The sequence below is a fragment of the Xiphias gladius genome, chromosome 20 (assembly GCF_016859285.1).
Source record: "Xiphias gladius isolate SHS-SW01 ecotype Sanya breed wild chromosome 20, ASM1685928v1, whole genome shotgun sequence".
Lineage (NCBI taxonomy): Eukaryota > Metazoa > Chordata > Actinopteri > Istiophoriformes > Xiphiidae > Xiphias > Xiphias gladius.
This window is the reverse complement of record NC_053419.1, coordinates 13,434,617-13,462,450: the sequence shown is the minus strand read 5'-3', so window position 1 is coordinate 13,462,450 and position 27,834 is coordinate 13,434,617. Positions and strand designations below refer to the sequence as shown.

The window sequence follows — 27,834 nt, the reverse complement described above, 5'->3', positions numbered from 1 at the left end:
ACAATTGTTGATTTACAACTTCAAACTTTGGAAATATTTGTAAACATCACTATACAATCTGAAAATCTGATTGACCCTAATTTATGCCCATAAGAGGTAGATTATTATTTTGTGTTCTATACCGTGCTGCTTAAATCAGGACACCATTTTGAGATAGTAATATTTTGTGATATATGACTGGTCACCTATTTAGTGCTGTTTTTCTTGGCCAAAGAAAAATGCCGTGATGCTTGGTTTTACAAGCCCTGATCAGACCTTGTATCTGGACAAGAGAGTATTACTGGAGGAGAACTGCTGACAGTGTCAATGCATAAATAAGCACCGGCTTACAAAAAACAACAAATGTATTTATATAATATTGTGTTCTTTTACTGAATCTGAAAGACTTTTTATTCACAAAGTTGAGTTTACATTTCATCAATTTTTTCAGAGATGCATTATTGTATCTTGGATGTCAGAGAATCATTTAAATGCTCCAAAAAGTAGAGTTTTCAAAATGAAATTGCATTACTTTGTGATAATTACTTAACTTTGATTTAAAAATAAAAATGAATAAATAAAGGTACCTAAATGTTACCAGTGATGGAATGCCTATCTCAAGCAAGACTGAAGTTCTGGAGAAGGACTTTTATTTTACATTGAAATACATGGAAAGAAATGGCAGCCTGGAGAGCAGGAAATGTTCAAAACTGTATGCTCTGGAAAATGTCAAACAATAATTCTATGTAAATTGTAGTTGAGGTGCTAAAACATGCAAAACCACCAGTATGTGTGAACACACTGTATTACAGGGTGTGTGTCCACATGCAGACTGGTGTTGAAGTGTGGCGTACGTCTGATTTACACTAATGATTGAAGCAGCTGCCACAGCTTTATCGCCTATGCGAGAGGAGGCTGGTCTGTTTGTCTCTTGTCCCAAGATGTCCTTGATAGAAACCAACAAATATCCAACAATCCTTTCATCCTCCTTTTTTTAATTTCATTCTTAAAATTCTCTTTTCTCTTCTCTTTTTTTCTATTGTGTGCAATATTAAAATTTCAAAACTACACCCATTTTTTTAAACATGTATTATGTATTAGGGCCATAATAAATGAATTCCATTTCAGAAGTGCAGTACACCACACATTTCCTTTCATGTCAAACAAGACACTTGTAAGTCCCTGTTAGGTAGCTTAAATGTTTTAAAATAACTATTAGTGAAGCATTAAAACTCAAATGCAGACAAATGCCTTTGTTAACAATGTGTCCTATATTTGGTCCTGACATGCAGATAATGTGTCCCTTATTCCTCATAAAAACAAAATACAAAAAAAACAGACAGTGAGTCAGTAAGGCTGGTTCCGGATCATGAGCTATGGTATGTCCGCTTGTGTCCCTCCTTTCTCTGCCATATTAGGAAAACAGTCAACAAACTCTCATCCATTTCCTGTCTGACTGGCACCGGGTTGTGACAGAGCCCCACCCTCCAACCAGATGTTGATGTCATCTATGCCCATACTTGCATTTACAGTTTCCACTTAGCTGTTAATATACAGTATGCTTATTTTCCAATGTGCTGGTATTACTGGATTTGCTTATGGAGAAACACCACGCTGTGCCAAGGAAAACAGTAAAAGGTCTAAAGATCAGACAGCACATTCCATTACAAATAGTACCCAGTCTACAATGAGGCAGTGTGTATCTGCCATCAGTGGCCCAGAGTGGGGCAGCTGGGCGGATTCACTCTCTATCTAACTTTTCCCAGAGCAAACTGAAAAAACACTTGCTGGGGTGGTCCCATGAACATCTGCTTTGCTCAGCCCCTCGCTGCTGTCCTGCACCCTGCCTCGCTGGACCTACTATTGTTCTGCTATTACAAAGAGACAAACACTGGATGAGTGCATGGGCGCACATCCATGTATTTGCTTTTTGGTGTCCAAGTGTACATGTTGGTTAATCTGCGTGTAACTGGAAAGTGTCATGACGCCAACCGGACTACAGTTCTCATGCCTGGTTTCCTCTTGGTGTTGTGTGAACTATCTGCGTCTTTCTAGTTTTCTGCTAGCCTCTGCAACACATGTTGGCAAAATTGGAGTATTCCTTTGTTATTCTTCATCAAAACTATATCACAGTATTATTTATGTTTCATGCATGAACTATTTATTCAAAAGGCTAATGCTCAATGAGAAAAGCCATGAGACCAGACAAAATAGAATAAGGAACGAACATCATGTATATTTCTGTATGAACAGACAAGTGTAAAGAATGAATTTGTGTTTTTATATATCTATATATCCATATCTATATCTATCGATATATCTATAACTATCTATATATCTATATCTATATCTATAGATAGATAGACAGATAGATAGACACACACACACACACTCACACACACACACACACACACACACACACACACACACACACACAAACACACGTAATATTTGTGTTACTACAGTATATCTATTTTCATCTCTGCTTTTCATGGATGTCAACGTTTCTCTGAAGGAAGAACATGAAGGAAATAAGATATATAATACTTCACACTTAACTGTGTTATCCTCTGCATTACAGAAGATATGTATTTATCACACAATGTTATATTAATTGTTTTCTAATTAAGAGGTTTTTCAATGTTTATACCTGAAATTTATCTATTCAAAGCACCTAAGTTCACGCTACTGTATGTGTTCACAATAAGAGAACCCTGCCCCTGTCGAAGACCTAGTGATGGCTTTACTCAGTCTCAAACACGCTTCAGTTGGTTCCTCCTAATCTAATCAGGATGCCTTGTTATATTAGATTACAGATGCAGATATCTACAAGGTTTATTTATGGGCCAAGTTTAGACTATATACCTGAATAAAAAGAAATAAATATATGCAACATATAAATAAACATCAGGTTAGCTTGCCAGCCAAGGCTACTTGGAAGGAAAAAAAAGTTGTTGAGTGTGGTTTTCATCAACACAGACTTCTCTATGCACCCGGTCTGTCTCACACACATACAGACCCCCCCCCCACGCACACACATACACATAGCTCCAGAATAAGAGAATGAGGAGGTTAACCAGAGAAATACGCCTGAGGACAAAGCAGACTGACGCATTTCTAGCCTGCCTGTCTCTTTGAGGGCCAAGAGAAACAATCTGGCATACGGCATTTGACTGAATGATGGAGTAGCTAATAGACGCAGCTTTCTCACCACACACACACACACCTTACCAGGTTATAGACTCACAAAGCCATTTTTTAACGTGGAGGGCAAATTGCTCATATAAGTGTAGCCTTTCATTTTCCCTGCGCTCTACTCACTTTTGCTTCACACACAGCTTCTGAAGATAAAAACTGCAGACTTTAATGATCCCCTGCAATAACCGTCTGACTCCAAGCATCTGTCTCTGTCTTTTGCTGTCTTTTCTCTGGTCACAGTTTTGTTTACTCTCACCATATCAAAAAGGACTGGAAGTCAAAACTGGATACAGATATTATATGATATGTGGGAGGATAGGGCTGAGTAGAATTCATACATCCTATTAATGTCATGCAGAGGTTGCAATACTCCAAAACCCTGTTGTACAAGATCTGCCCTCCTATATTTAACTTGTGTAATAAATGTTATAACACTGGGACACCTGGTGAACACTGTAGTTTTCTCAGATCTACCACTGCATAGAATTTTGAGAAATAGCATGAAGAAGAAGTAAAACAACAAGAAAAAAGATAATAAAGCAAAATAAAAACTCCCAACAGAGGAATGGCTTCTCCCATCTCTCCATGTTCCTCCTCTTCACACTGCTACCTCATATTTACCAAGAATGAGCATCTTGGAGGAGGGAATTTTGACATTTCATTGGAAAGAGTGAGAACAGAAGGTTTTAAAAGAGCGACAGTAACGTGACTGCTATTTCCAGAGTTAGAGCTTATTAACATGTAACCGAACAGCCTGTTGCTGCTGTCAGTTGCCTGAATACTTCACTAACATGGTTATTGCCAATTTCTGCATGTCTGGTGTGTCTGTACACGTGTCAACCTTGTGTTCTTTCCTATATGAGTCACACAGTGATAGAGGGCACTCACACCACTCATACCGTGCCTTGCCATGCCCTTCTCTGTACAGCACTGCTCCTCATTTTGTGGGTGATAAGTCTCTGCTCAAGTGTGCTTGTCTTGGCGAGTAAATTATAGAATAAAATGTGGACCAAAGGACCAGACAAAAGATAAGACAGATCTTAAACGAATTGCAGTAATAGATGCTGTTCAAGTTAAGCTTGATGAATAAAGCAAGTGCGGAAATGAGGGAGTTTTTCTTGAGGTCAGAATTCTGGACACTGCATCCACGACAGAATAAACTGAAATTCTAGTTAATGTATTTTTTAAACGCAGATCCAACCAATGTAATAATCCCCCATCCTAGCTTACTTTTATTCCGACCACCGCACCACATCTGGCTAAGGCAGCCAGGAGTCAGTAGGGGCTCTGGGCTGCATTGGATTGTCCGCTACTTCACCCTGTTATATCCATAGCATAAGACTTGTTGGGTGTACAATGGCGATGTATGAGACTGTAGATTTAACCCCGCAGCTCCCTACCCGATTTGTGTTTAGCAACAGACAAGTGGCTTGTGGGCAAAAAAACAAATCTGTATCATTACTGTAGCTACAGCACTGTCTATGTGTGGGACAGTCCAACATGTATATTTAAAAACACTGTTGTTTTGATAAATTATATCTAAAGTTTTTTGAAAAAAAAAAGAGGTAATGTAATCAAAAGAAGAAGAGTGTGGCTAGAGTAAGAATATATGTGTAATATATTGATGTACAGGTATGTTACTTCACGCTGTCCTGTTCCTCCTGAAGCAGCATGTGTTCTAGGCACACAAATTCACCCACACATACACACATAACGTGGAAAATACTCAAAATCTGAAACACTCTTTTGCTGCGGGAGCTGACACGAATTTTTGTGTAAAACATCAGGATATGGTTGGATCGCTGAGCTAGCTGTGTTGATCTGAATTATCTTTGAGGTTTTGGAACCAGGTGCAGCCAGCCACAACCTCTGGGGAGTGGTGTTTCATTGCGCTGTGCTGCATATTTCGATGACAATAAATAAACATCAATTATCATACTTTCCTAAGGCTCCTTCCCACAGCTGCCTGGTGACTGTTAGCTGCTCAGCAACAAGATTTCCATGATGGAAGAACACAAAGTACCCATAAAATTCACTGATAACTGCTGACCATATCAACTGCATATTCAAAGGATGGAATCTCACAAAACATGGTTTAAAAAAGTCATTATCACAAGGTTATTACTCAGAAAGGAGTGTACGCTACCTACACTGAGCATGTTCTGTAGAGATGGATCTTGTGCGAAATGTATGACTGATGTTTAGTAGTCATTTTTGAAGTGGACCTCAATCTCAAGCTGTAACTCTCTTACAGCTACTCTGTTCTGCTCAACAAAACCACTGTATTAGCTGAAGACAGCGAGTGCTATCCTTTGTATAAATTTGCCTCATCCCTATTAAAGGCTGGACCCACCACGCAAGCAGCCTGACTACACAAACTTGAATACTAAATTAATCTACTCTGACAGTGATTTTCTCCCAACAAGCAAACAGACACTGTTTTGACGTCTTTTCCTGATACCACAATCTTGAAAAGGAAAACCTGGTTTCTCCCCCTGTCTCAAAACACATAACAGATCTTTGCTCATTCAGACGCATGTAGTATGATCTGTTATGATTTACTGTATAGTGGAACAACAGGATGAGGAGGGAGCCCATTGCTTCTCTGATGAAAACATGTTTCCTCTCAGCTAGCAACATGGAAATAACATAAACATATTGGCATCAATAATCGTGAGTGTCTTTTTGGCAATATACAGAAAGCTTGGTTTTAATTGGCTGGGGGTTTTTCTTTGTATATAACGTTTCTAGCTATTAGGTAAATTATGTGTGACAGTGTGTGACTGTAACTTTATAACCATTTCCATTTTATGCCCACTAGTTAATGTACAACAGTATTGTAGTTGTGATCTTTTTCTGGACTTCAGTGTTTGCACTGGATGTTAACTCTCATGTGTGATTCCAGTTTGAATAAACCCTAGACATACTTCATTATCTATCCCTTGATAGTTAAATCAGTACATACATCAGATGAATGAATTTGGGTAAAACTTACACTGCATACATGTGATCTGCTCAGGCACTTTGTACATGAATATGTTAAAAAGGTAAATAAATGTAGTATTGTAGGGTATCTTCTGAGTCGGATGCCTTCATTTTTTAAGGAATGTGAGCTTTGACATAAAGTGACATCACGGTATTAAACTGAAGTAACGTTAATCTCAGCACATGGATGGAAAAAGTGGTATATGGTATATGATGGTAAATTCTAAAACATATAAAGTGTTTTTGGTACATGCATTGCACTGAGGTTTAGATATTAGGTGTTAACTCTCAGGTCCCACATAAAAAGTGCCCAATTTTAAAACAGATTTTCATCTTTTTTAATAAAAACTTTTTTTTTTTTTCAATGAGCCATGCATACTACTCTACTTTCTGTGTCAATGGATAAGGACATACTATATCAACACCAACCAGCTTTGAAGAATAACGCCAGAAGTGTAACAAACTACAATAATATATCATTTTTAATGAAGAGACCTTCGTTGTTCAGTGGGTGGTTTTAGTTATAGTTTACATGTGCAATGAGACCAGAATGTTTGATGTTTCATTGTGCATCCATTACCCACAGTAGATTACATGCAGCTGTGGGACAGGGCTATTTTAGGACTATTTTCCCACGATTAAAGCGCAGAGGCTCCTTTCTCCTTTGATGTGGTGATGGAATGACAGGACATGCAAACCAGGCTTTGAGTTTCTGTCAACATGTTTTACAGCTTTGAAAGTGTGCGTGCTTCGCCTCCATTTGTTTGTGTCTGACACTACTCTCCTTTACATTCGGCTGCAGAAAATATACTGTGGTAAAGTGCTACACACAAATTCATGAAAAGGGATCACACTTTGTGACTTTTTTTTTTTTGGATTTATCTTCTTCGTGATAAAATAAAACGAACAGCCATTCCATGTAACAACTTCTGGGTAACAACTGGGTAAACTGCTCTTGGACATTCAGTACAACCTCAGTTGGATCCCTGTTTTCTTTTCTTTGAAGAATATATTAAGGAAAAGAGGGCTTTAAGAGCTTTCATTTAAAGTGCTCCTAATATTGCAGTAGGACCTTAATACACTCAAGGGGCCCAGAATACCAGGGTCTTCCTTTTGCTAATGGTAGGAGCAGAGGAGCTCAGCATGATTAGTTACAAACCAAGGCTGAAGCCTAATCTGATGACTTCGACAGATTCTGTGCCATACACTGCACAGCCAGGAAGAAACCATTAATTAAGAACTTCTCTGTAATCACAGAGATTTCAGATGGTTCTTCATTTATTCCGTGTGTACTGTTCAACATTAATATGTAATACAATCCCTTTCGAATGAGGTATTTAAGTGTACACTTCTGTCTTTACTAGAGATCCAAGGGCAGGATTTCCAATCTTGGGCCCACAGTGTAACTGGGGATTAGCCGTCAAGTCAACTGATCTGCATTAAATGTGTTGAATCAAGTCTAAAAAGTGATGCTACACTGTAAGACTACTGCTTTGTCTTGAAATGAGCTTTTCAGAACACAAAGGAATCACTATAAATCGAATATCATGCTTCTGTAGCTAGTCAGCTCTAATTATAACGCAGATGACATGATATATAAACCGATGCTACCGAGGCTTAGTCTCGTCTTTTTAACATTTCCAAACTCCCTGCAGGAACCTCAGGGCCATAGCATCTGTTGTTGCAGAACACAGAACTGTTTTAAATTAGCACATCGGGAGCTCAACTGTTTCAAATGATGAAGAGGCAAATTGAATACAGCACAAATAAACCCAAAATGGCAATGGCAATCTTTCCTTTGCTGCTTAAACATTGTTTTGTTTGTCAGGTTACTATGCTGTGAAAATTAGTTTCAAATGCAAACTGTACAATTTCCTCAAGTAGGCTTATATAGTCACAGGTACTGCAGACAAATCAACAAAATCAACAAAGTATGCATTCTATTGTTGAGCTAGAAAATTCATAGATTATATTGTAGAAGGTGTGCACTCATGTATGCATCTGTTACCTCTGTAGAGTGAGGTTGAGACTGCCTGTGCAGGCCTTAATCTTGTTCTGGGCCTCTAGGTGATTCATGCTGTCCGTGGAAATGCCATTAATGGAAAGAATGATGTCTCCGACACTCATCTTGGCTCGGACTGCCTTGCCTCCATCAGTCAGCTGCAATTAAACATGCAAGAGATAAGAAAAAACGCTCATCATGCACATATTTGCACCAAACAAAAAAGAGTATTCACACAACATTTAGTTACATCCACTCTGCGTCTTAGTGGAGGAAGATTGATAGGCAACTTTTGACACATAGTAATTTTTCTGTTAAGAGCAAAAGGCTCATCAACATTCTTTACTATTTCTTTTTCTGTGTTTACATTTGGAACCTCAGGGTTTTTAATCACTCTGCACTTTAACAAAACAAATAAGAGATGTTGACTTATTTCTTGTAATCACAAAGCATAGTGCTCTCCTTTCTGTTTCCTGTCTTATGTAACCTTTGTCAAATAACATAGGCATCTTATTCTCTTCACAACATCAACATCACAACATCAATGGGGCAGGATTCTACATCCACCAAAACAATCTGCCCGTGAAAAAAGCCGAAACATTCCCACAATGATGCCTCAAACTACCAAATGACCACTGACCACATATCAAAACCACATGATTTTCAAAAGTTTGAATTTTAATCAGATATACTGAGTATATTCTGTATATATTAAGTTACAAATATATCATGCTGGGGATAAGTTTAATTTTGAAAATGTGACAAATACTTTTTATTTATTAAAAATTAAAAACAGCAATTTCTAATTTACACACATACTTAGATGCTGTATTCAGGACTTTTTCGAGAGCACCACTGCCAATGATTACAACTTCAGTTGGAGTTGGGTTTTGCCTCTGTTAGCTTTGCACCACTGGAATTGAGAAATTTAAGTCTCTTTGATTCTTCTCTGTTGACCCACCTGAACTCTGTCAGACTAAATGCCAGTGTCTGTAAATTGTAATCTTCCCTTCTCCCCTCAGATTTTCATGGGCAACATCCATTGCTTTTGCTGGGCCTCTTAAGGACATTTAGAGACTTGAAGCCACTCTGGGTTTTTCTTTGCTGGTTGCTTCATCTGTTATTGTGTTGCTGAAAGGTGCAGGGGAACAGGTTGTGTGCTCTGAAGACAGTTTTTTCTTATTTTATATCCTGATGTTTTTCTTCAGGTTCTAAGCCTTCGTGTACTGAGTACATACTGTGTAAAACTGGTATTTCTGTATTTCAAACTCTATATACGGTATGTATTGTGAATTAAACCTATTTTAACATGTGGAAAGAGTAAAGGGTTTTGTATATTTTACAAAGCAAATGAAAAGTAGGGAAAAGCTCAATATTTTTCATATGGAAAAATATAAAAAATTCGACAAGGGCTTAAAAGCTTAATACTCTTCAACTTTCTGTCTACTAATAAACAGCATAAAGTAGGGTTAAGGTTCGTCGGTCTTCTATCACTTTCCATCATGCTGAGACATGCATTTAGCACATAGGAAGCAACGTAATAAAACAATGACGATGGGATGACTCTCTACTAGGTGTGGTGAACGACCATTGATTACATGAGGCTCATCAATCACTCAGAATACACTTACACACTAAAACCTGTACAGCCATGCTGGCTGTGATCATGCAGGAACGAAAAAGGACTCTGTGTGCTCGTTACCTTACACTGGCTTTGTTATGAGCATATCTTTATGCCATCTCTCTGCTGTGTGAAAGAACAGAGATCTTGGTGCCCGGAGCCTCAAACATTTAAGCAAAAATAGGGACATTGGGAGCACACACATATACATTAAAGTGGCAGCACAGGTGAGGTCTATGTATGTGTTGAAAGAGAGAAAAGTATAATGAAGAGGGCATGGAGGATGATGGAAGGAAACTGATTTTGTCTGTTGACTCTACTGAGTTGAGTTTCTATGAAACAATAACATTTAAATGCATGCAAAAGATCTTTCACTTTCCGGTCATCTTCAGTGACACAGACTTGAGATTAGTTATTTGTTATATATAGTTAGATATTCCTACTCCCCACTCCTAAAAAATGTGTTCAGGTTGGGAAACTCTAAAAGGCTTATCCCTGGTTTTAAAAAGCTGCCAATGAGACATAAAGAATGTGCCATTGTGTTAACCCTCATACAAAATAGGGGAAAGGGGTGGGAGGGAGGCAGAGAAAGAATGAGGAAGTGACAGGGGTGGTGGCAGTGACCAACGTATTTCTATTTAGTTGTTCTCCAGAATCGTCATTATCAAGTAGATCAGTAGGGGAAGTGCAGAATGCGTAGCTCCAACTTATGTATGCATACCAACATCTAGGAAACCTATAGTAGAGCCACATGCTATAGGTACTACTCACAAAGGGCAGGGTAATCACTACACAGGCATGTACAAAGCTTTAACTAAGAATTGCTCACTCAATGTCTGACACAGACACACCTGTCAGCATTTACTGAGTCTGCCCTGACTCATTTACTTTCAGTAAAATAACTCATTGCTCTTAAGTGCAGGGGCCAATAAAGAAAGCGTAAGCATTCTTCAGATATCACTGGCATCTGTTGGCTCTGTCTTACTCTACTATACAGCTCCGGAGGTCAACTGCAGATAAAAGCTTGTGAGGGATTGTTGAATTAACACGTCCCTAGGACATCTCTCTCTATCTCTCAGTGTTTCGCTCTCTGGATGTCTGTGCGTGTCGGTGTGTGTTAGAGAGAAAGAGACAGAGTGAAGAGGAAATCTGAAGGTCTCTCCTTTTAGGGATTTGAGAAAATAGTACTACATAGCTTTACATATGGTAATTCCTCAAACATGAACTATTTCTAGAAGTGAAGAGAGGAAATGACTCTTGTAACATTCTCAGAAAAAGTTTTTATGTGTGATTAACAATGTTTAATGCTTTAGTCTGCAGAAGACAGAGAGCACTTTATAAATCCCAACTTCTTTCACTTGAACGCTGTCTTTCTCACATGGATACAAAACGCATATATGTTACAGTAAGAATCCGTGGCATCCACAGTCTATAAATATAAATCAACAGAGGCACTTGTGACAGAGAGCAGATAAGTAACGAAGCAGAACTTTGGCTGTGCTACTCCAGCTCTCTAAAGAGAGAAGGGTGCTTTAGCAACTACTGTCAGCCACATTGTACTGTGTAATTTTTGCACTCAATCAAAAATTTGTAAAGCATGCGTTACTATTTAAAACTTTTCTAGGTTAAATTTAAAAAGTCATCAACAGGAGTTTCACATCTTTTTACTATTCTAAAGAGTAAAAAGGCTGCTAGAGGGCTTTGTGTGCTTTGGCAGATGAGAAAGATGTTTTTCAAATGAATGAAGTCTCTTTCCAACTGGGTTTACATGAATGGGATTCCGGCCACATAATGGTGTGGCTGCTGTGCTGCTGTGGTCCGCTCCAAACTGCTGTTTTTGCCACTGTGCAGTTACTGGTCATGACTGGTTGTTCCACACTACACATGTAAGTGCCTCTGCTCCTACAACTATAGCTTAAATTTAACATATCGCACAATATTTGGTGGATCTATCTGAGGGTTTATGGTCAATCCTACAATACATTGGAGATTATGACATCACTAGCTAAAAAGCTCCTTAATTTATACCTGGGTTGGGAAGAAACATTATAAAAACTGAAAATTCCTTGTTTACTACTTTTCTATTCGTTTACAACATACTGCTGCATTTTCTTCAATAAAGTATTGTTTAAAAAAATGTATCTCTGGTGCAGATATCTTTGTGGAAGAAATCCATCTTTGTCTGATTGTAAAGGGATGAAGAAAGTGTAGTGTGATATCATACGAGTCTATAAAAACACAAGAAGTGCAGCAGAAGCCTAGAAAAATATTCCATTCCAGTCCATTGCTTCCACGTGTCTTCAATCCATCTGTCATACAGCTATAATCAAATACAGTCATAAAATAATTAAAAAATAAATCGCGTTCATTTTAAATAGTGTTCAGATGCAGATGTTTACTCACTTATTCACTTATCCGTGACAGAGCAATGACTTATCCTTAACAGGGCAATAAATTAATGAAGAAAAATGAAGGATTCTTAAGGACTGGTCAGCACAAGACACAGAGATTCTGTTTAGAGAGAAAGCCACTTTGTTAAGTACTTGATACGGCTAGATTTATGACATACAGTGCCTCTCCAAAGAAACTCACTGTTTAGTGAATTTCTTCACTTGTTTAATGAATTTCTTCACTAAACAGATCAATGCTATATTTTTAAACCACTGATTTACTGTAAAGTGTTAGGTCAAACGTTCTAAACTTCACACAACCCTCTTTATTTGAGGAGGAGACAGTACTTTTATTTACATTACATCCTTTAAAACCAGAAACATTTAGGGTAGGGTAACATATTCAAAATAACACGTAAGCATTATTGGGATACTAACCATCTTCCCTGATGGTAAGTTTGTAAGAAATTCCTGTCTTCGGTGAAATTATGGAGTAAGGAAGAGGGTTGTGGTTATTTCACAGGAAGCGTCTTGTGGTGGGGGCTGGAGGCCTGTGAGACGCATGTCATGTCTGTGTAGGGTAGAGTAAGATAGAGGTCCTTATATGGAAAAGGCTTGGGCCTAACATTATGTCATCACAAACACATAAGGCTAAAGCAGCTGGACTCACTCTTACTACCTCAGTATAAAGTTGCCTTAGACTAGATTACTTAGATTTACTAGTAACAATGTGAGTTTGAACCTGACCGATGACTATGAAATAACTCTTAATTTTGAAACTCATCACAAAGTATCTGGTTCCCCTTTCGGGAGGTACTACTGTGTGCCTTTACCCTGTAAAGCTCATCGAAAAAGAAACCATTTACCCTGCAGAATCTCTGGGGTGAATCCGTCAAGAGACCTTTAGACAATACAGCGCAAAGCAACTTGCTGGGCTAGCACAAGCAGAAGTCATAAAGTGCAGTTTATTCTCTTTTATACTTGCACACCTGCAACACAAACTGTTTCAACAGAAAAGAGGAACAGAGATGAGAAGTACACATTAATGGAAGAGACCACAGTTGGGAGGGGACGAAATAGCAAGTACTCTTTTCCTGCCAGCCAAACATCCCGATTAAGCGCACTTGAACAGAGGTAGAACAGTGGTTGTCATGGTTTGACCCCTGTCTCTTATTACATCAATGAGGCTGCTGGAAAACACGAGATGCCAGGCAGACCTACATAGGAGCTCTTAGTCAAATCGCCATGACAACACAAACAAAATAGCACAAAGCAGTAGCGAGTCCACACTGAATACTGAATGCGTTTCAGTCAGGTCAGATACAAACCCGGCTGACTAGCATTGCTGGAGCAGATGATATGAAAGGGCTTCTGGACATGGTGGAGCTTGAGCAAAGTGCCAGTGCTGGTTTTCTAACTCCATCCATGGTTCATTCAACTCTGCAGGTTTTAACTTGGGCTTTTTGGCTTCCTACCAAGCAAAATGGCATGATGATTGTTAAGTTTCACCTACTGTCTGGATGGCAATGTGTTCTGTCAGTATAGTGTATTAACGACTACAGAGACTGAAAAGACTTTACCACTGGTTAATCTTGTTTTAGCAGAATATACCATTCCTCTGCTTTCCAGCTATGACATGAAAACACACGTTCCTGCAAAGGTACAACATTACTCATAACTTGAATACTAACTTGAATACTAACAGATACTTGATATGGGAGATGATGATTTTCACTCTCAGTGACTGTGGCTAAACATTAAATGGACTGTATTTACTTGTATCTTGAGAGTTGTGAAAAATATTTTACAACTGTAACACAGCAGTAATTTTGTATTGTAGTCTAAGCTGCAACCGTGAAGACAAATAGCATGCAGGGGCCTTTTGTGTGTTAGAATTTATACCATATTGGCTCATTTTACAATATGGAGCAAATGGTTCTAAACAGAGACAAAGTGGATTGTTCCTTTAAATATCCTTCATCTAAAAGGAAAATCGTGTGAGTGATCTACATCAGTATCAAGTGATAGCTTAGTTAATCTTTATAGCTCTGCCAAATAGCATTAGCAAGATTGAAAGCAGATGCATCAATACAACTCTAGACAGACACCAGGAAGATCATACTGAGATCAAACACATACTGCAGATAACATTTTTCTACTGAACCCATATGTAACCTGAACACATCTTTAGGACCATGCATAGAATCACAGATTATTAAAAAGTGCCCCGTGAAGTGTATATTCAAGAAGCTGATTAAAAAAAAAAAAAAAAAAGGATATATTTTAATTTCAGTTTCCAGGTTTAAATGCTCAGGAGATTTTAATGCAAGAGACAAATAAAGAAACACAGACAAACTGTTTGGCAGCACACACCACAAGCTATCTGTTTCCCTGGTTTCCTGCAATGCCATGGGAGTTTTTCACTGATTGTTTTTATTTTTTCTGGATCTGAGTTGAACCAAACGTTAAGGCTCAATGTCAGACAGAGCGAGCCAGATAAAATCCAAAGAGTTTATGTATTAGCTGTAAATAAATGACAATACAAGTAATAAATGTTTCATGACGAGGTACCAGAAAATTACAATATGTTTTCGAGGTATTACATGATATATCTAGGTATTCCTTTACACAGTAAACATTAATACAATACCCATCAATAAGTGCATATTCTGAGCTGATGATATTTTAAGTGTGATATTATAACTACTAATCATAGCTCATGAAGGTTTTTGGTCCACACAGCTCTAATAATTAACTGACAAGAATTTGTGTTGCTGACGAGTGAAACCTAATTTTCATTTCATTTCTTTTTATGTCACTTATCTACAGCTAGCAAAATAGTAATTGCTGAATTTCCAAAAAAATCAACACAAGAGATACTATTATGTTATAACAATAAAACGTACAGATGTAATCATTATTATTATCATCATATAGGAACTAATATTTGCCAGCTGCCCAGTGTGAGGCTGTCCCGCTCAAATGAACAAAGAATACCATTTACCCCTAATGTTGATGTGGGTTGCCCAGATACACTACATCATCACATTCCGTTTCTTTTAGAGTGAAAGTAGCGTCACCATATTAAAAAATAAAGGTGGTGCATGAAAAAGAACACATCTGGAGGTACAGAGCCCACTGCAAACACAGAGCTAAAATTGGCTTGTATAATGTTCACTTTTCATGCATTTGCCACTAAAACAACAAACAAAAGGATACAAAAGTTAAAAGTGGGAAGTAAGTGGTCAAATGGAAAAAGAGAAAGGTTTCACTGTGCTGACTCCTACTGACCTACAGTAAACAGACATTTACAAACACAGCTATGCATAGTAGGGTTACTGTTTTTACAGATTTTACAATCTTTCAGAAGTTATGCTATAATAGTTCTCCCACTCCAATTAAGACAATTTTGAGTGGGATTCTTTCTATGTGGAGGCCTGTCAAGCGAGATTCCTAAAAAGGAGCTAAAACAACCACAGACACAGGATATAAAGAGTCCGGAGGAAAAGGAACACAGACACCCGCACACATAATGTACATAACTGGGTCCTTCCTCCATAAGTCATCCGTACAGTATTGGGTGGTCTCAATTTTAATAATCAGCTACAATCTTAAACACAGATTCAACACATTGAATAAAAAAAAAAAAAAACCACTTCATTCATTCCCTCACTGACCATACTAGTTTTTACAGAATGTTTCATGCTGACCTTTCTTACACATAAACATTTATAGTATAGAGTACAATGCTATCCAGTTCAACACCCCTGCAATAAAGTATTCATGGAGAGATGTTTCACACTGTTAGAGTGGTGTTTGTTTAGGCCCTAATCTGCCGTGTTATTCTAATTAATTTTGCGTATTTTGGGAATACTTAGTAAGTATTGCTATTTATACTGTGACACTAAACTAAAAATCACAAAATCGTATGGTTTATGGTACAGTATGTACCCCACCTAATATTTTGCTTTAGTGTTATTACAACAGCCAAGGCAAGTATTCCTAAAAAGGCATGAGTATAACATGTTGTGGTTTTCACGAGCAACCAGCCATACATTCTGTACATAATCTTTGGATCTGTTACATATGGAAAGCATATGTAAAGTCATTACATCATTATTCCACTGCAATCGCATCCATCTAAGCAAAATAAATATAAGCTTTAATGTGAAAGCAAAACACGCTTATCCTTTACTGCAAAGCCGGTCCATTTAACATTGTGGGTGTCTAATGAACCTTAAAATAGGCCTGTGGTCTACTCAATTTTCTTCTCATTCATCTAATGACGGAACTGAAATAATGGTTAAACTGTTGGCAGATGTTTCCAGGTATGTGCCTTCTACTGACTAACTCTTCGTAAATACAGTTAGCGTAACTTAGATTACAGGTGAGGTAATCATTACAGATTACTTAGTTGGAGTAATGATATATCTGACATCTGCCATATTTAGGAAAATGCATGTAACTAAGATGATATATAAACTTTTCAGCTTCACTACAACAGCATGCATTATGTTGGCTGTGTCTTATGTGTCATTAGGATTCTAAAATTAATAGACAAAAGGAAGACTTATTCCTGGCACCTGGACGGTAAAAAGAAATCTGAGCTGTTCACTGACCATGTGCAGGGATGAAAATATGTCACAGGAATGACACTAACCAATAATTGGAGAGTCATGCTGCCTGGCTCTGCAGTACTCGTGGCAGACCACTGATGACTCAACACAGGACTACTGATAGACACAGGAGGTATTCAACACTTTATGGTCCAGAGCTACCAGCGTCCATAAACCACAAAAAATGACTTGTCAAAACTACAATATTAAATGCACTCGTGATTTTAATAGATGCAAAATTTCCGGGTTTTTTTTCTGTTTTTTTTTTTTTTTTTTGGGCAACTTTCCCAACACACCTGTCTTATTCTCTATATAAACTATAAAAACATGACATGGCACATCCCTACAAATATCACAGTCAGGCTTCAGGTACCCATCTGCTTTTCATTTTTCCTGAGAGTTTTATACATTGGTGTGCGCATATTGCACCATATGTATCAGCTGAAAATTCACACTTTCATACCTCTCATGAAAATAAATACATATTCAACTCTAAATAGTAAAAATCCTATGTGAAATTAGGGTCAGTGCCTTCTTGTATTTGTAGGCCCTTAAGTATTTGAAGTTAAACTGCATTTGGCTATTGAAAACTTTGAGCACGTTATTTCAGTGGTCGATGCCTACGTTGAAAGGGCAGTAGAGGCAAATGGCCAATTTGATGCTGATTTAATTTTCCCTGTCCTCTCTGGAAAGGCTTGGAGTTTTTCTATTTTTATGTATTTTTAAAAATGAAAGTACTCCAATATCTAATCAGGTGACAAGTGTGGAGGTCTTTCATTCATTTATTGTTTTTGAGATAAGATGATAAGATGTCTGCTGACAGCTACATGCCACTATGACAACATCATGTCCTACGTACCTTTATTATCAAAGTGGCATGGCATAAAAATAGTCTGAGCAGCTATGCTGGCCTTTTCATACTCATTAGATTTACTATGTTCTAACACAGATGGTCATATTTAAACTTGAGTAAAGTCACTTCTCCTCTCAACATATCACCGTCTGAAGTTTGTAACTGATCCTGCCAACAACAAATAAACAGAGTCACTGACCTTGGCCATGACATTGAGATTACAATTACATAACAGGAAGCAGCGGGAACTGAAAAACACTGCTCATTCTGCAGCTGAGAGCTACTTTCAAAGCACAGACCACACTGGTAAAAGACAAGCTGCCTGCTTCTAATCCTGTTTGACAAGAAGCATGTTAGTATAATTGAGACACTTCAGATACCCTTGGGTTGAAATAGACTGCCTCTTGACAGACCAATAGTAAACTGCACTACACTTCTTTAAATTTATGCAACAATAACCGTGTTTTACACAGAATGCCCTTATACCATGACCATAAACACTATGTTTGTATGTGCACCAATGTGTAGGCTGAGGCTGGACCTGTCTCATAAAACAGGTCTGTTTTTCAAACAGTGGCCCTTCCAGCAGCCCTTCTCCCAGCTCAGGGCTCAAGAGAACCTGGTCAGCCCACTCAAACTTTGTGTGGCCCAAAGTCCCATATAGTTATTACAGAACCACTGTTGCTTTCTAGAGTTTCATCCTAATGGGCCATTTAAGGACAGGTTCTGATACTTCCACCGCAGAGCCAGTACACATTGTCTTCTGTGTCTCGCATCAGGACTAACGCAAGGGAGAAAGGCTAGGACACTTAGCACTACCCCTCATCTGAATGACCAAATGACAGCAGCCATTGAAAGCTATCGGCCGAATCCTCTAAATATATCCTGAATAGCTGTCAGAGGAATTCAAGGGAGTTTTTTGTTGTTGTTGTTGTTGTTGTTATTGTTTGTTTTAAATTAACAGATGTTGTGGTTATAGCTCAGTTATGTAACATTATTATGACAATAGTCATAGCCTTGATGGGAGGCAGGTCAAAACCGTGGGGGACCGAGCAGTAGGGCCCATGAATTGTTAGAGAAGGTGTCTAAATCCAGCAATGAGTGTCAGACGGGAGATGGCACATGCACTTCATCACTGACTAGGCAAATGGCAAAGTGAGCATGAATAGCATTCCTCAGAGGTGACTGTCATGAAGTGAAGGGTACATAAGTAGTGTGTGTGTGTGTGTGTGTGTGTGTTCCACTCACCCGAGAGATGGTGAGGGGCAGACAGAAGTCCTTCCCTCCTTGTAGTCTGAACCCCCATGGGGCAGGGCCAGCCAGGGAGACACTGTAGCTGCTGCTCATGATTCACCTAGAGACAGAACGACAGATATTTTACACTCGATTGTGCATTAATCCATATTAATAGGGACACAACAAAAATCCCAGATACAAAAGAGAATACAAAGGGAAGGAAGATAATAACAAGAAAAAGTGTATGAAAATAAAAACAGTGTATCAGGTTATATACAACTGCTGTGCAACACCTGACATTTAGAGAAGATTACTATTCAGGGTACAGCACTGTAATCTGCATATTCAGCTGAACCCAAAACAGAAGCATTCTACTGATGAAGCTAAATTAAAGGTAGGGTATGCCACTGCTTGTTTTCTATCACTGTGGGCTATAATAGTCAACTTACTTCTTCTGAAACAGTGTAAAGAATGTTCACTCTTTCCTTTTTGTCATTCAATAATATCTCACTGGATCTGTTGGTGCTATTGTGTCAAAGTTGTTCAAGTTCAAGTGTGACATTATATCAATAGTCCTCTTCTGAAGCTGCTAGCTTGTTGCTGACAGCTTTAGAGCATGTCTCAGGTCCTAGGCAATTCCATTCACAATGGGCGTACAGTGAGCCTGTGATACTTTGTATACTGTAAATCCTCCCCTTTTTTCCAAGAGATGAGGTGAATTTTTGGTTTTCATCTTTGTAGCAGGAAATGCTCTAGTGAACAGTCCTGTGCCTGTATCATCCTAAACACTCATTCCTGGGGTAGAAATGGTGATTACGAGATTTAAACCTTAATATAAAATGACAGATATGCATTCACATCTTACTAAAGCCCTTTTAAAATTCTAGTACGTAACAGAGAGACTTCTTGGCCTTTCCTCAGACAACGGTGGTGCTGCTGGGCCATAAGGACAGAGTAAAGACAAGACACACCCTGGATGGCTTGAGACTTGTTGGAGCTAAGCTTCACTTCATTGGAGGGCAGGTTAGCTTTGCATTCCCACAATTTTTAACAACTCAATGGCTAAAGGCACCATCACCTACATTAACTCATGGGTGGATACAAATACCATATCCTGATTATACACATGTGCATGCAAATTAAATGGACAGTTCCAAAAGTGAGACAAAGCAAAGACTGTAAGATTGTGCCGTAAAATATTTCATGCACTATTGAGTTTCACTGGTTTAAGCCTTGCCTGTCATGCATTCCTTTTCCCCTGAAAGATTGAAGCTGCCAGCTATTTATTGGAAGCAAGACTGAGGTTATGTGCAGTCACATGTTAAGTTTGATAATTCACTGAATCTTATCAGGTTGATTACAGAGGAAATTAGTATATCATATTTGCAGAATAGACTTTCTGTAAGAGGGAAAATCAGGTGTGTGTGTTAGCTAACACACAGCAGTGAATCTGTCTGTGTGCCTGCTCCCTCTGTGTCCAGGTTCAGAAAAACCACAGATCACGTGGACATATATCACCTTTGCCCTGCCCAACAGGAAGCGTGTATGTTGACATGACAACATGGCATCAAAGGCTAACCCACGAGCCGTACATGTCACATACAGTACATTGCAATTATAAGGAAAAGGGTGAAAAATGCAGACGCAGAGCTGAGCCTGACTTTGAACAGATGGATGCATTGTTGATGATTTTCAGAAGTTACTTTTAAGAGCAACTTAAAACCAGAGAAAGAGACTTATAGTTTTGGTGTTATGAATTAAAGGTATGATGTTTCTGCTGATCAAATTGGAAAAGATGGTAAAGGAAACTGGAGATGAATAGAGCAATTTTAGCTGCTCTCCACTGGTGCTAAAATTTGAGTTTTAAACTGTAATGCTGATGACAGAAGTTTGATTTCTGGGTTTGGTGAAGTTTACTTTTCTGATAAGTACTTCATGAATAATAATGCTTTGTCATCCCAGAGGCATGTCATTTTGAGACTGTAAGTCATGCTGCCGTCACGAATTCCCTCAGGGACACAGCACCACCTGCTGTAGCCCGTCACCTGGTCAGTTGTATGAGACACGAATCAAATCAGAGCGTCTGCGTACACACTGTCTCATCATCACGCCTGGAGGGGAACAGGCTCTTTAAAGAAGAGAAGCCATAAAAGGGTGTGGGGAGAAGAAATAAAATCACGTGTGAAAGTGACAAGGAGGAGCTGAACACCTGGAATGCACAGGGTAGTAAAAATAGCTCTACTATTTAAACTATGCACTTTCACAATCAAACTAATATCTCCAAAAATAAATATAAGCATGCAGACATGCAGAATATCCAAGCCTATAATAAGACAAAAGCTAATTGAAGACAGCTGTCTCCTTCTTCAAGGTGACCTAGAGTTGAGGTGAGCCAAGAAACTTATTTTAAGGGAAAATTATATATAAATATATTATATATATATTATATATATATTAAATATATTTTCCATACTTTGTCCCAATGAACTTCAGCCCATTCACTTACCAAATTGCAGCATTATCTAAGAAAGTTCCTTGTATAACAGTTTTTAGACACATATATAAAACAATAAATGTCTTATCAACATGTATAATACATATTTATAGATGTTTATAATACGCGTTTTGATATCTACTGGAACCCAATGCAGCTTAACTCATCAACAATGCTTTAAAAACAATGTTATGAAAGCTGCTGACGTCCTAACCTCAAAATAAGGAACTCAGCCAAATCTTTGACACTGTTGCAAGCCTTGTTTACCATTTCATTTGAGTCTGCACCTCTGAACTGGAAACACTGACAGACACTCAGTTTTCTGGGGTGACACAAGACACAATAAATATTTTAAGTTTTATTCAACACTCTTTGCTCCAAAAGTCATGGCTTGAAGACATGCTCCAATTGTTTAAAAAACACCCCTCAAGGAATACATAGCATTGAATTGCTCTGTTACAAATAAGTTGGTTGTTCACAACAGATTCCTTCAGTATTAGATTTCATGGCCATACATCTCCATAAAGGTGCATAACATGTTGGTAGGAAAGCAAGCTGCTGAATTTTGAATCACACTGACTCAAGTCACGCGAGACAGGCATATCAGCAGCATTTCTTTTCCTAATATGGAGAGAACAAACAGTAGGCTCATCTCATGCCATTGCTTGCTTTGCAGTCATTTGTGATATCATGCATAGACATGAGCAGACACACCTTTCAGTGTTCCCAAACAAAAGAAAAACGGTCAAGCTCTGCACAAAAATTTTATCAGCAGCAACCACAACAACCCTTCTCTAGGCTAGCTAGAGCATAATTCTGGGTTATTTTCCACTTGGGCCTTATCTTACAAGTTCCTGCCATAATGGTGCTTTATTGTGCTACATATTTCCGCACTTTCACACTAAAAACATAATTAAAACACACTCTTTTAAGCAAAGCACAAATGAGATCTGCTGACCAAGTTATCGACCGGTTCAGACATGTTCTCGTCGCAGATGTTATTTTGACTTGCTTAGTAGGTAGAATATCCAAATAATTTGAAAGAGAATTTAAATGTTACTGAATTTACAGTAAATGTGACTTGCCAAGTGGAAACATGCAGGATTTTTTGGGACTTTTGGGGTAAAATTTGGGGTAACTTCCTGGTGATGGTTGAGAAAGAAAAACATTCTCCTAAAATTAAAGCTCCCCTCACAGAGGAGAGGCTTCCTTACTCTAATCTGAAATCAAACACAGGTCAACAGATTTGAATGTCCCGAGCTGCTGAGAAGAGGGGAAAAAAAGTCTTTGAGTTTTGGTGAGCACAGTGTGTATGATTTGCCTCTTCAAAAGTTTCAGGAGTCATGCTCCTTTCACAATGCTTCAGGAGACAATGGTTCTGGTGACATCATTGCAGGACATGTTGACTCACAGAGTAGAGGACGTCTTCACAATGTACTGTACCTAACTAGTGTGCTGTCTAGGAAAACAACGGGAGTGGGCATCACGTTTAATATCCATTATGTTTCACTTCTAAAAGAAGTTATATTTCATATAAATAAATCACTAAAGACATGCCACTCTTGTTAAAACCTAAAAACCCGCTTTTTGAAACATAAAACTCAATATTTTTGGCTTACACAGTGTCAGTGGGACAACTTGTCCCAGCCCGACTTTACGGGACACTTTTTGTACACAGGCTGATTACACACGTTTGGTCTAACGCAACAGTGTCAATAATGATAAAACCGTACTTTCTGTCTGAAACTATTCCCACATTTCAACTGCCTACTTTTACTCACCTCAAGCGCCTCACCTCGGAGCGGATTAGTCTAGACCATTAAACAGTTTCAAGTTTCGATGACATGTCCTGAATTGCAACTTTTTAACAGAACCTTAACCTAAAATAATAAAACAATCATGTTACACGGGCGGTCACTTCCCCTGTTTCGTTATTTGAACTGCGGCGTCAGGTGCAGCTACTGTGCAGTACTCACCTTGCTCGTGACGCCGGGTCCGGTGTTCGCAGAGAGACGCGTGACTTTACTCCGTCGCTCGTCAGTTTCGAAGTGAACTGGACTGAGCGGAACTGCGACTTCCGCGTACGAGCCAGCCCCATCTGGCTGCCGGTGGGAGGGGTTCACAGCGCGAAGGGTGTGAGGTCGTCGACGGGAAGCGGCACACAAGTGCAGGCGCGGGCTTGCCAGGCGTGCGACAGCACCGCTGGGATGTGGCGCAGACTGTTTAGGGCCAGTGCTACCTTCAGAATGTAGCTTAGCTTGTCGTCCTGAAAAGACGATAAAACCAGATCGCAGTATTCAAAAAGGACCAGAAAAGCCACCACCTGCCACAGAGCTCGTAAAGCCTACCAACTCTTAAGTAAAAATGATTGTGGTGCAATTATCTAACTTAGTCTAAGAAGCCCAAAATTGTGTCTTACCGTCGTTTGCGGATTTCGTAGTCTTCTCTGCTGTTCCACTGTTAGTAAACACTGAAAAAAAAAACACATACGTAAAAATAAGGTGTTCGGAAACAATCTTACTGTTTGACGGTATTTTCTTCGATTTATGTCGTAATAGTTCCAGTTGGGACACAATTTATGTCGTGGGCTGAACAGTGAAAAATGTTTTAAACTGTTTACCAAGTCGCAACTTTTTCTGGCAAAGATGGCCGCCGGAAGTAAGATTTTCTAGTTTGTGATATTTGAGAAAAACAAGTTTTCCCAATTATAGCTGAAATTATAAAACAAAGGTAAACATGATTGATTCAAACATATTAGGTTGATAATAATATTTAATTTTTGGTGATGGATGTCTTCTCTGTCGGGATTAGTGGTTTTTTTAACAGTCGAATCCGTATTGATAGCCTAAAACCAAAGCCATCCTAATTCTTGATATATGTCTATAACTAATGTAACAGCTGAAATCATCCTCAATAACTATGTGCATAGGCTCTCAAAGTGGCCATTTCCACAAATGATAGCCTTTACTTGTGCCATCTGTTGATTGAAACCTTCCCGCATGACTTGTCCCGAGGTCTTGCTTAAATGTCTTCTGTATTTGATTTTGAAAAGCTCTTAACTTTGTGATATCTACCCTGGACTGGATTAGATTTACATTAAAATCAAGGAGTTAACAAATGTTCTCTTTGCAATTGAGTCAAGGAAAATGATGTAATTCAAGTAAGGAAGCAATTTGTCAGTGGTCAGGAATATATTAAGGAAATATTTGCGTGATGTTAGGAAAGAAATATTTCAACACGTGACAGAGCATCAGCTTGCCCCTTTGCATCAGTGGACAGTGATGTCATTGTTTTTACTAACTGTCTCCTGTGTACAGGTCAGATAATTCAAATGCCGTCCATATGTACTAGCATTTCAAACAACCAGTAGACATCAGCGTATTGGTGTACAAATTTACAAAAAAAGAACAAATGTAAGTTATTTGTACTTTGATATCTACATAGCATATCTTGCGTATAAAGAGGTGTTCAAAGATTCACAGGAGAATAAAACAAAAATGATTTTGCACCATGTGTCGAAGGAGTTCATTGAGTGGCTTCACTTTCACTTTGCACTTTGTGTGTTCTTACTCCCTGTAAAAGCCTTTTGTAACTTTGTTAGGTGCTAGATTATTATTATTATTTTACCGTCCATTAATTTATTGAATATTCCTTATACAGTTGCTGTGATATGACAGTGATTGAGAGGCAGGTCTCAGTGTTCACCCAGATTTTAGTGGCATAGTGTTGGTATGCTCTCTAGTGGTCAGCAAAGAAAGTGCATGCTTCACAGTTAATGCAGATATGTACAGTACATTGGATTTCAAGCCACTATGCAATTAATGGCCCTGGGGTAGGAAGTCTATTATTTATCCTGTGTGAGTGTGTGAGTTCTAACAATCAAAGGTTTTGGTTAAAAACAAAAAAGCACAGTTGATGGTCAGTGATGATAGTCATTTGCCAGTATTTACCACATTCCTGGCTTCACTATGCTTTCCTACTGATCTCTCAAGTTTTTGTTGCTGTAACTTCACTGAGCTTTGGTCCCCAAGTTTCGGCTCACCGAGATTGAGCTACAATATATGACCCAAAATTCTCAAGTACTATAATTGACAAGGTTGTAAAAAGTAAGATTAGATTAAGTTTTCATTCAGTGTGCTGTGGATATTTGTGGTCCCCCTGACCATTTTTCTAGCACCACTATTAGGCCAGTGCTTTCAGGAGTACAGAAAAATACAAAACACTGATGGGCAGATTGACATTGAAATTACTGAGCAACTTTATGCTATCCAGAGGATGCAAGTTTCTCTTATGCAACAGTTGTTTCTTAGTTTTTTTGTCTGGTCTGCTGTTGAAAGTGAAGCACAGCTGGTTAGACAGCAGTTAGGAGGTTTAGCATACATGGGAATTTTGGCCAATCTATTAGATGACAAGTCTGGACATTTTTCATGTACACAAATTTAAAATAGTATGTAGGTGAAACAGTGCACACTTATTTGGTAGTTAAAGGCCCTTAATCCATCAGTATCAGTAAAGTATGACTATAGCATAATCCACAGTTTCAAATAGGACAGAAATGTGTATACTTAAACTGTCAGCATTGTATTTTGTTAACATTTTAATGACATTTTAATCACAGTGCTGTTTCAAATCATTTCAGTGGACAGGGCAATACAAGCTTTACCACCTTGATTCAATGTGTCCTGCTACTAATTTCTTACTTAATATGAGTACATATTACTATGTATTAGTGTCTATTTAAGCTCTATGATGTGTATTGCAAGCTTTTTTTTTCGCACTGTGATATTTTGTAAAATAAACAACCATTGATCTATGTTACATGCTGAAAGGCATGACCTATTTTACAGATTACCAACTGTTCAAAGCTGCTAACGCTAGATGCAATTAGATGTTTGCATTGTGCTGCATAGGCCAGCTGGGCCTTCTTTCAGCTACATGTGTGCCATGTCAATATGTGGTTATAAACTGATGGGAAGCCCAGCAGCAAAATCTCCCATGTGTTATGCTATTGAACCACTGAAGCGTGTTAGTCCTTTTATGTAAGACTGCAGTGCATACCTTTAGATCATCTTTACATAACTGGATAAGCAAACCGCTCAGGAAATCCTGGAATTAATGTTCAAAGACAGTTCAAAAAGGACCTTTCTGGGTGTTTGAATTTGACGGAAGAACACATTTAAATGTCTCTAGAGAAATGCACACAACATTTGAGGTAACTGTACCATGTGATTTCATGAGCATATTAGTAAAAGAAAAAGAATGCATTATGTAGTACACAGACCCTCTGCTAGTAGAGTCTTACGTTCAACAGATCCATATTATCACAGACTTTGGTCATCATGGTGGCTCAAATGGTCATTGCACATGTATCTGAAGTGTCCTGGTTTCGAATCTAGTGCGGTACATCTTTTGGATGTCGTCCCCCTCTCTTCCTCCCCACTTTTCATCTCCATTTACTCTGGCTGTTCCAATGTATGCAAAAATGCTAACAACCAGTTAGGAAATTAATGGGATTTGGTGGGTAAAATAAGAATTAGAGGAAGATAAATCCACTTCCATCTGCTTCTTGACAACACTTCGAAGTGGAATTTCAAGTAGTTGTAGCAACATACTATATTTGTTTTGCAGGCTTTTGCATTTAATAAATGATTTGCAAATTTCCCACGTGGGATTAATAAAGTTCATTTTATCTTGATTTCTATTAATAGTACTGGAAGATCATTTTGACAATGCAGGCTCTATAGTGCTATAGTGCTCTATAAAATATTATGCACAGAATCCATTAAAATTATGCATAACACCTTATATCAAAGTTTATTACGTGTAAGTTGTTGATCATAACTCTTCATAACACCACTGGCAAATTGACAAGAGTGTACTAAAAAGAAACTGTTTTGATTTCATAGCTACAGCAAATTGCAAAGACACATAACTCTGCGTTGGTACAACAGAATTATTCATGTCTTTTTTGCTTTCAGTTGAAGTAAAAGAAATCACATAGGCTTTAAGTTTCAGTGATGTGGTAAGATTATAAGAAGTTGTGTGATCAATTTATAACAAATTCTAATAATTTTTTTTGCAGTAAGATTGTTCACAAAAATTTTGTTGAGAACCTCATGAAAAGTTTATATCCCCCCCAACACGCACATTAATGTTTAAAGAAGGAATAGGAGCAAAATGTCAGTGATTCCTGCTGTGCCAGTTCTGTGCCTTAGAACTTGAAGCACAGAAAATTACAACTGAAAATCATGATATCAGAATGCCTACCATAACGAATGATGATGTATGATACATCGGTGTCAAGTGTTTTTATGACTTGAGTTTGGTAGCTGAAATGTTCACACACTTTGGAAAGCTAAATTCTTTAACACTGTTTCCATAGTAGCTACAGTGAATGGAAATCTTGGATTGTACAACGCATAATTACTAAAGTGCCTGAAGTCATGATCCAGAACATAAT

At 38.3% G+C, this 27,834-nt stretch overlaps 1 protein-coding gene across 5 annotated transcripts in view; it reads right to left on the bottom strand.

The window, feature by feature from the left end:
* Window positions 1-23,476, bottom strand: part of pdlim5b (PDZ and LIM domain 5b) — a 38,724-nt gene extending 15,248 nt beyond the window's left edge. For all 5 annotated transcript variants that reach the window (XM_040157045.1, XM_040157046.1, XM_040157047.1 and 2 more), the window contains exons 1-3: window positions 23,351-23,476; window positions 18,893-18,998; window positions 8,171-8,322 (exon numbers count right to left, since the gene is read on the bottom strand). In XM_040157045.1, the coding sequence (XP_040012979.1) occupies window positions 8,171-8,322; window positions 18,893-18,991 (251 nt within the window). In that variant the 5' untranslated portion in view covers window positions 18,992-18,998; window positions 23,351-23,476. The remainder of the gene's footprint in view (window positions 1-8,170; window positions 8,323-18,892; window positions 18,999-23,350) is intronic.
* Between the last annotated feature and the right edge of the window lie 4,358 nt (window positions 23,477-27,834).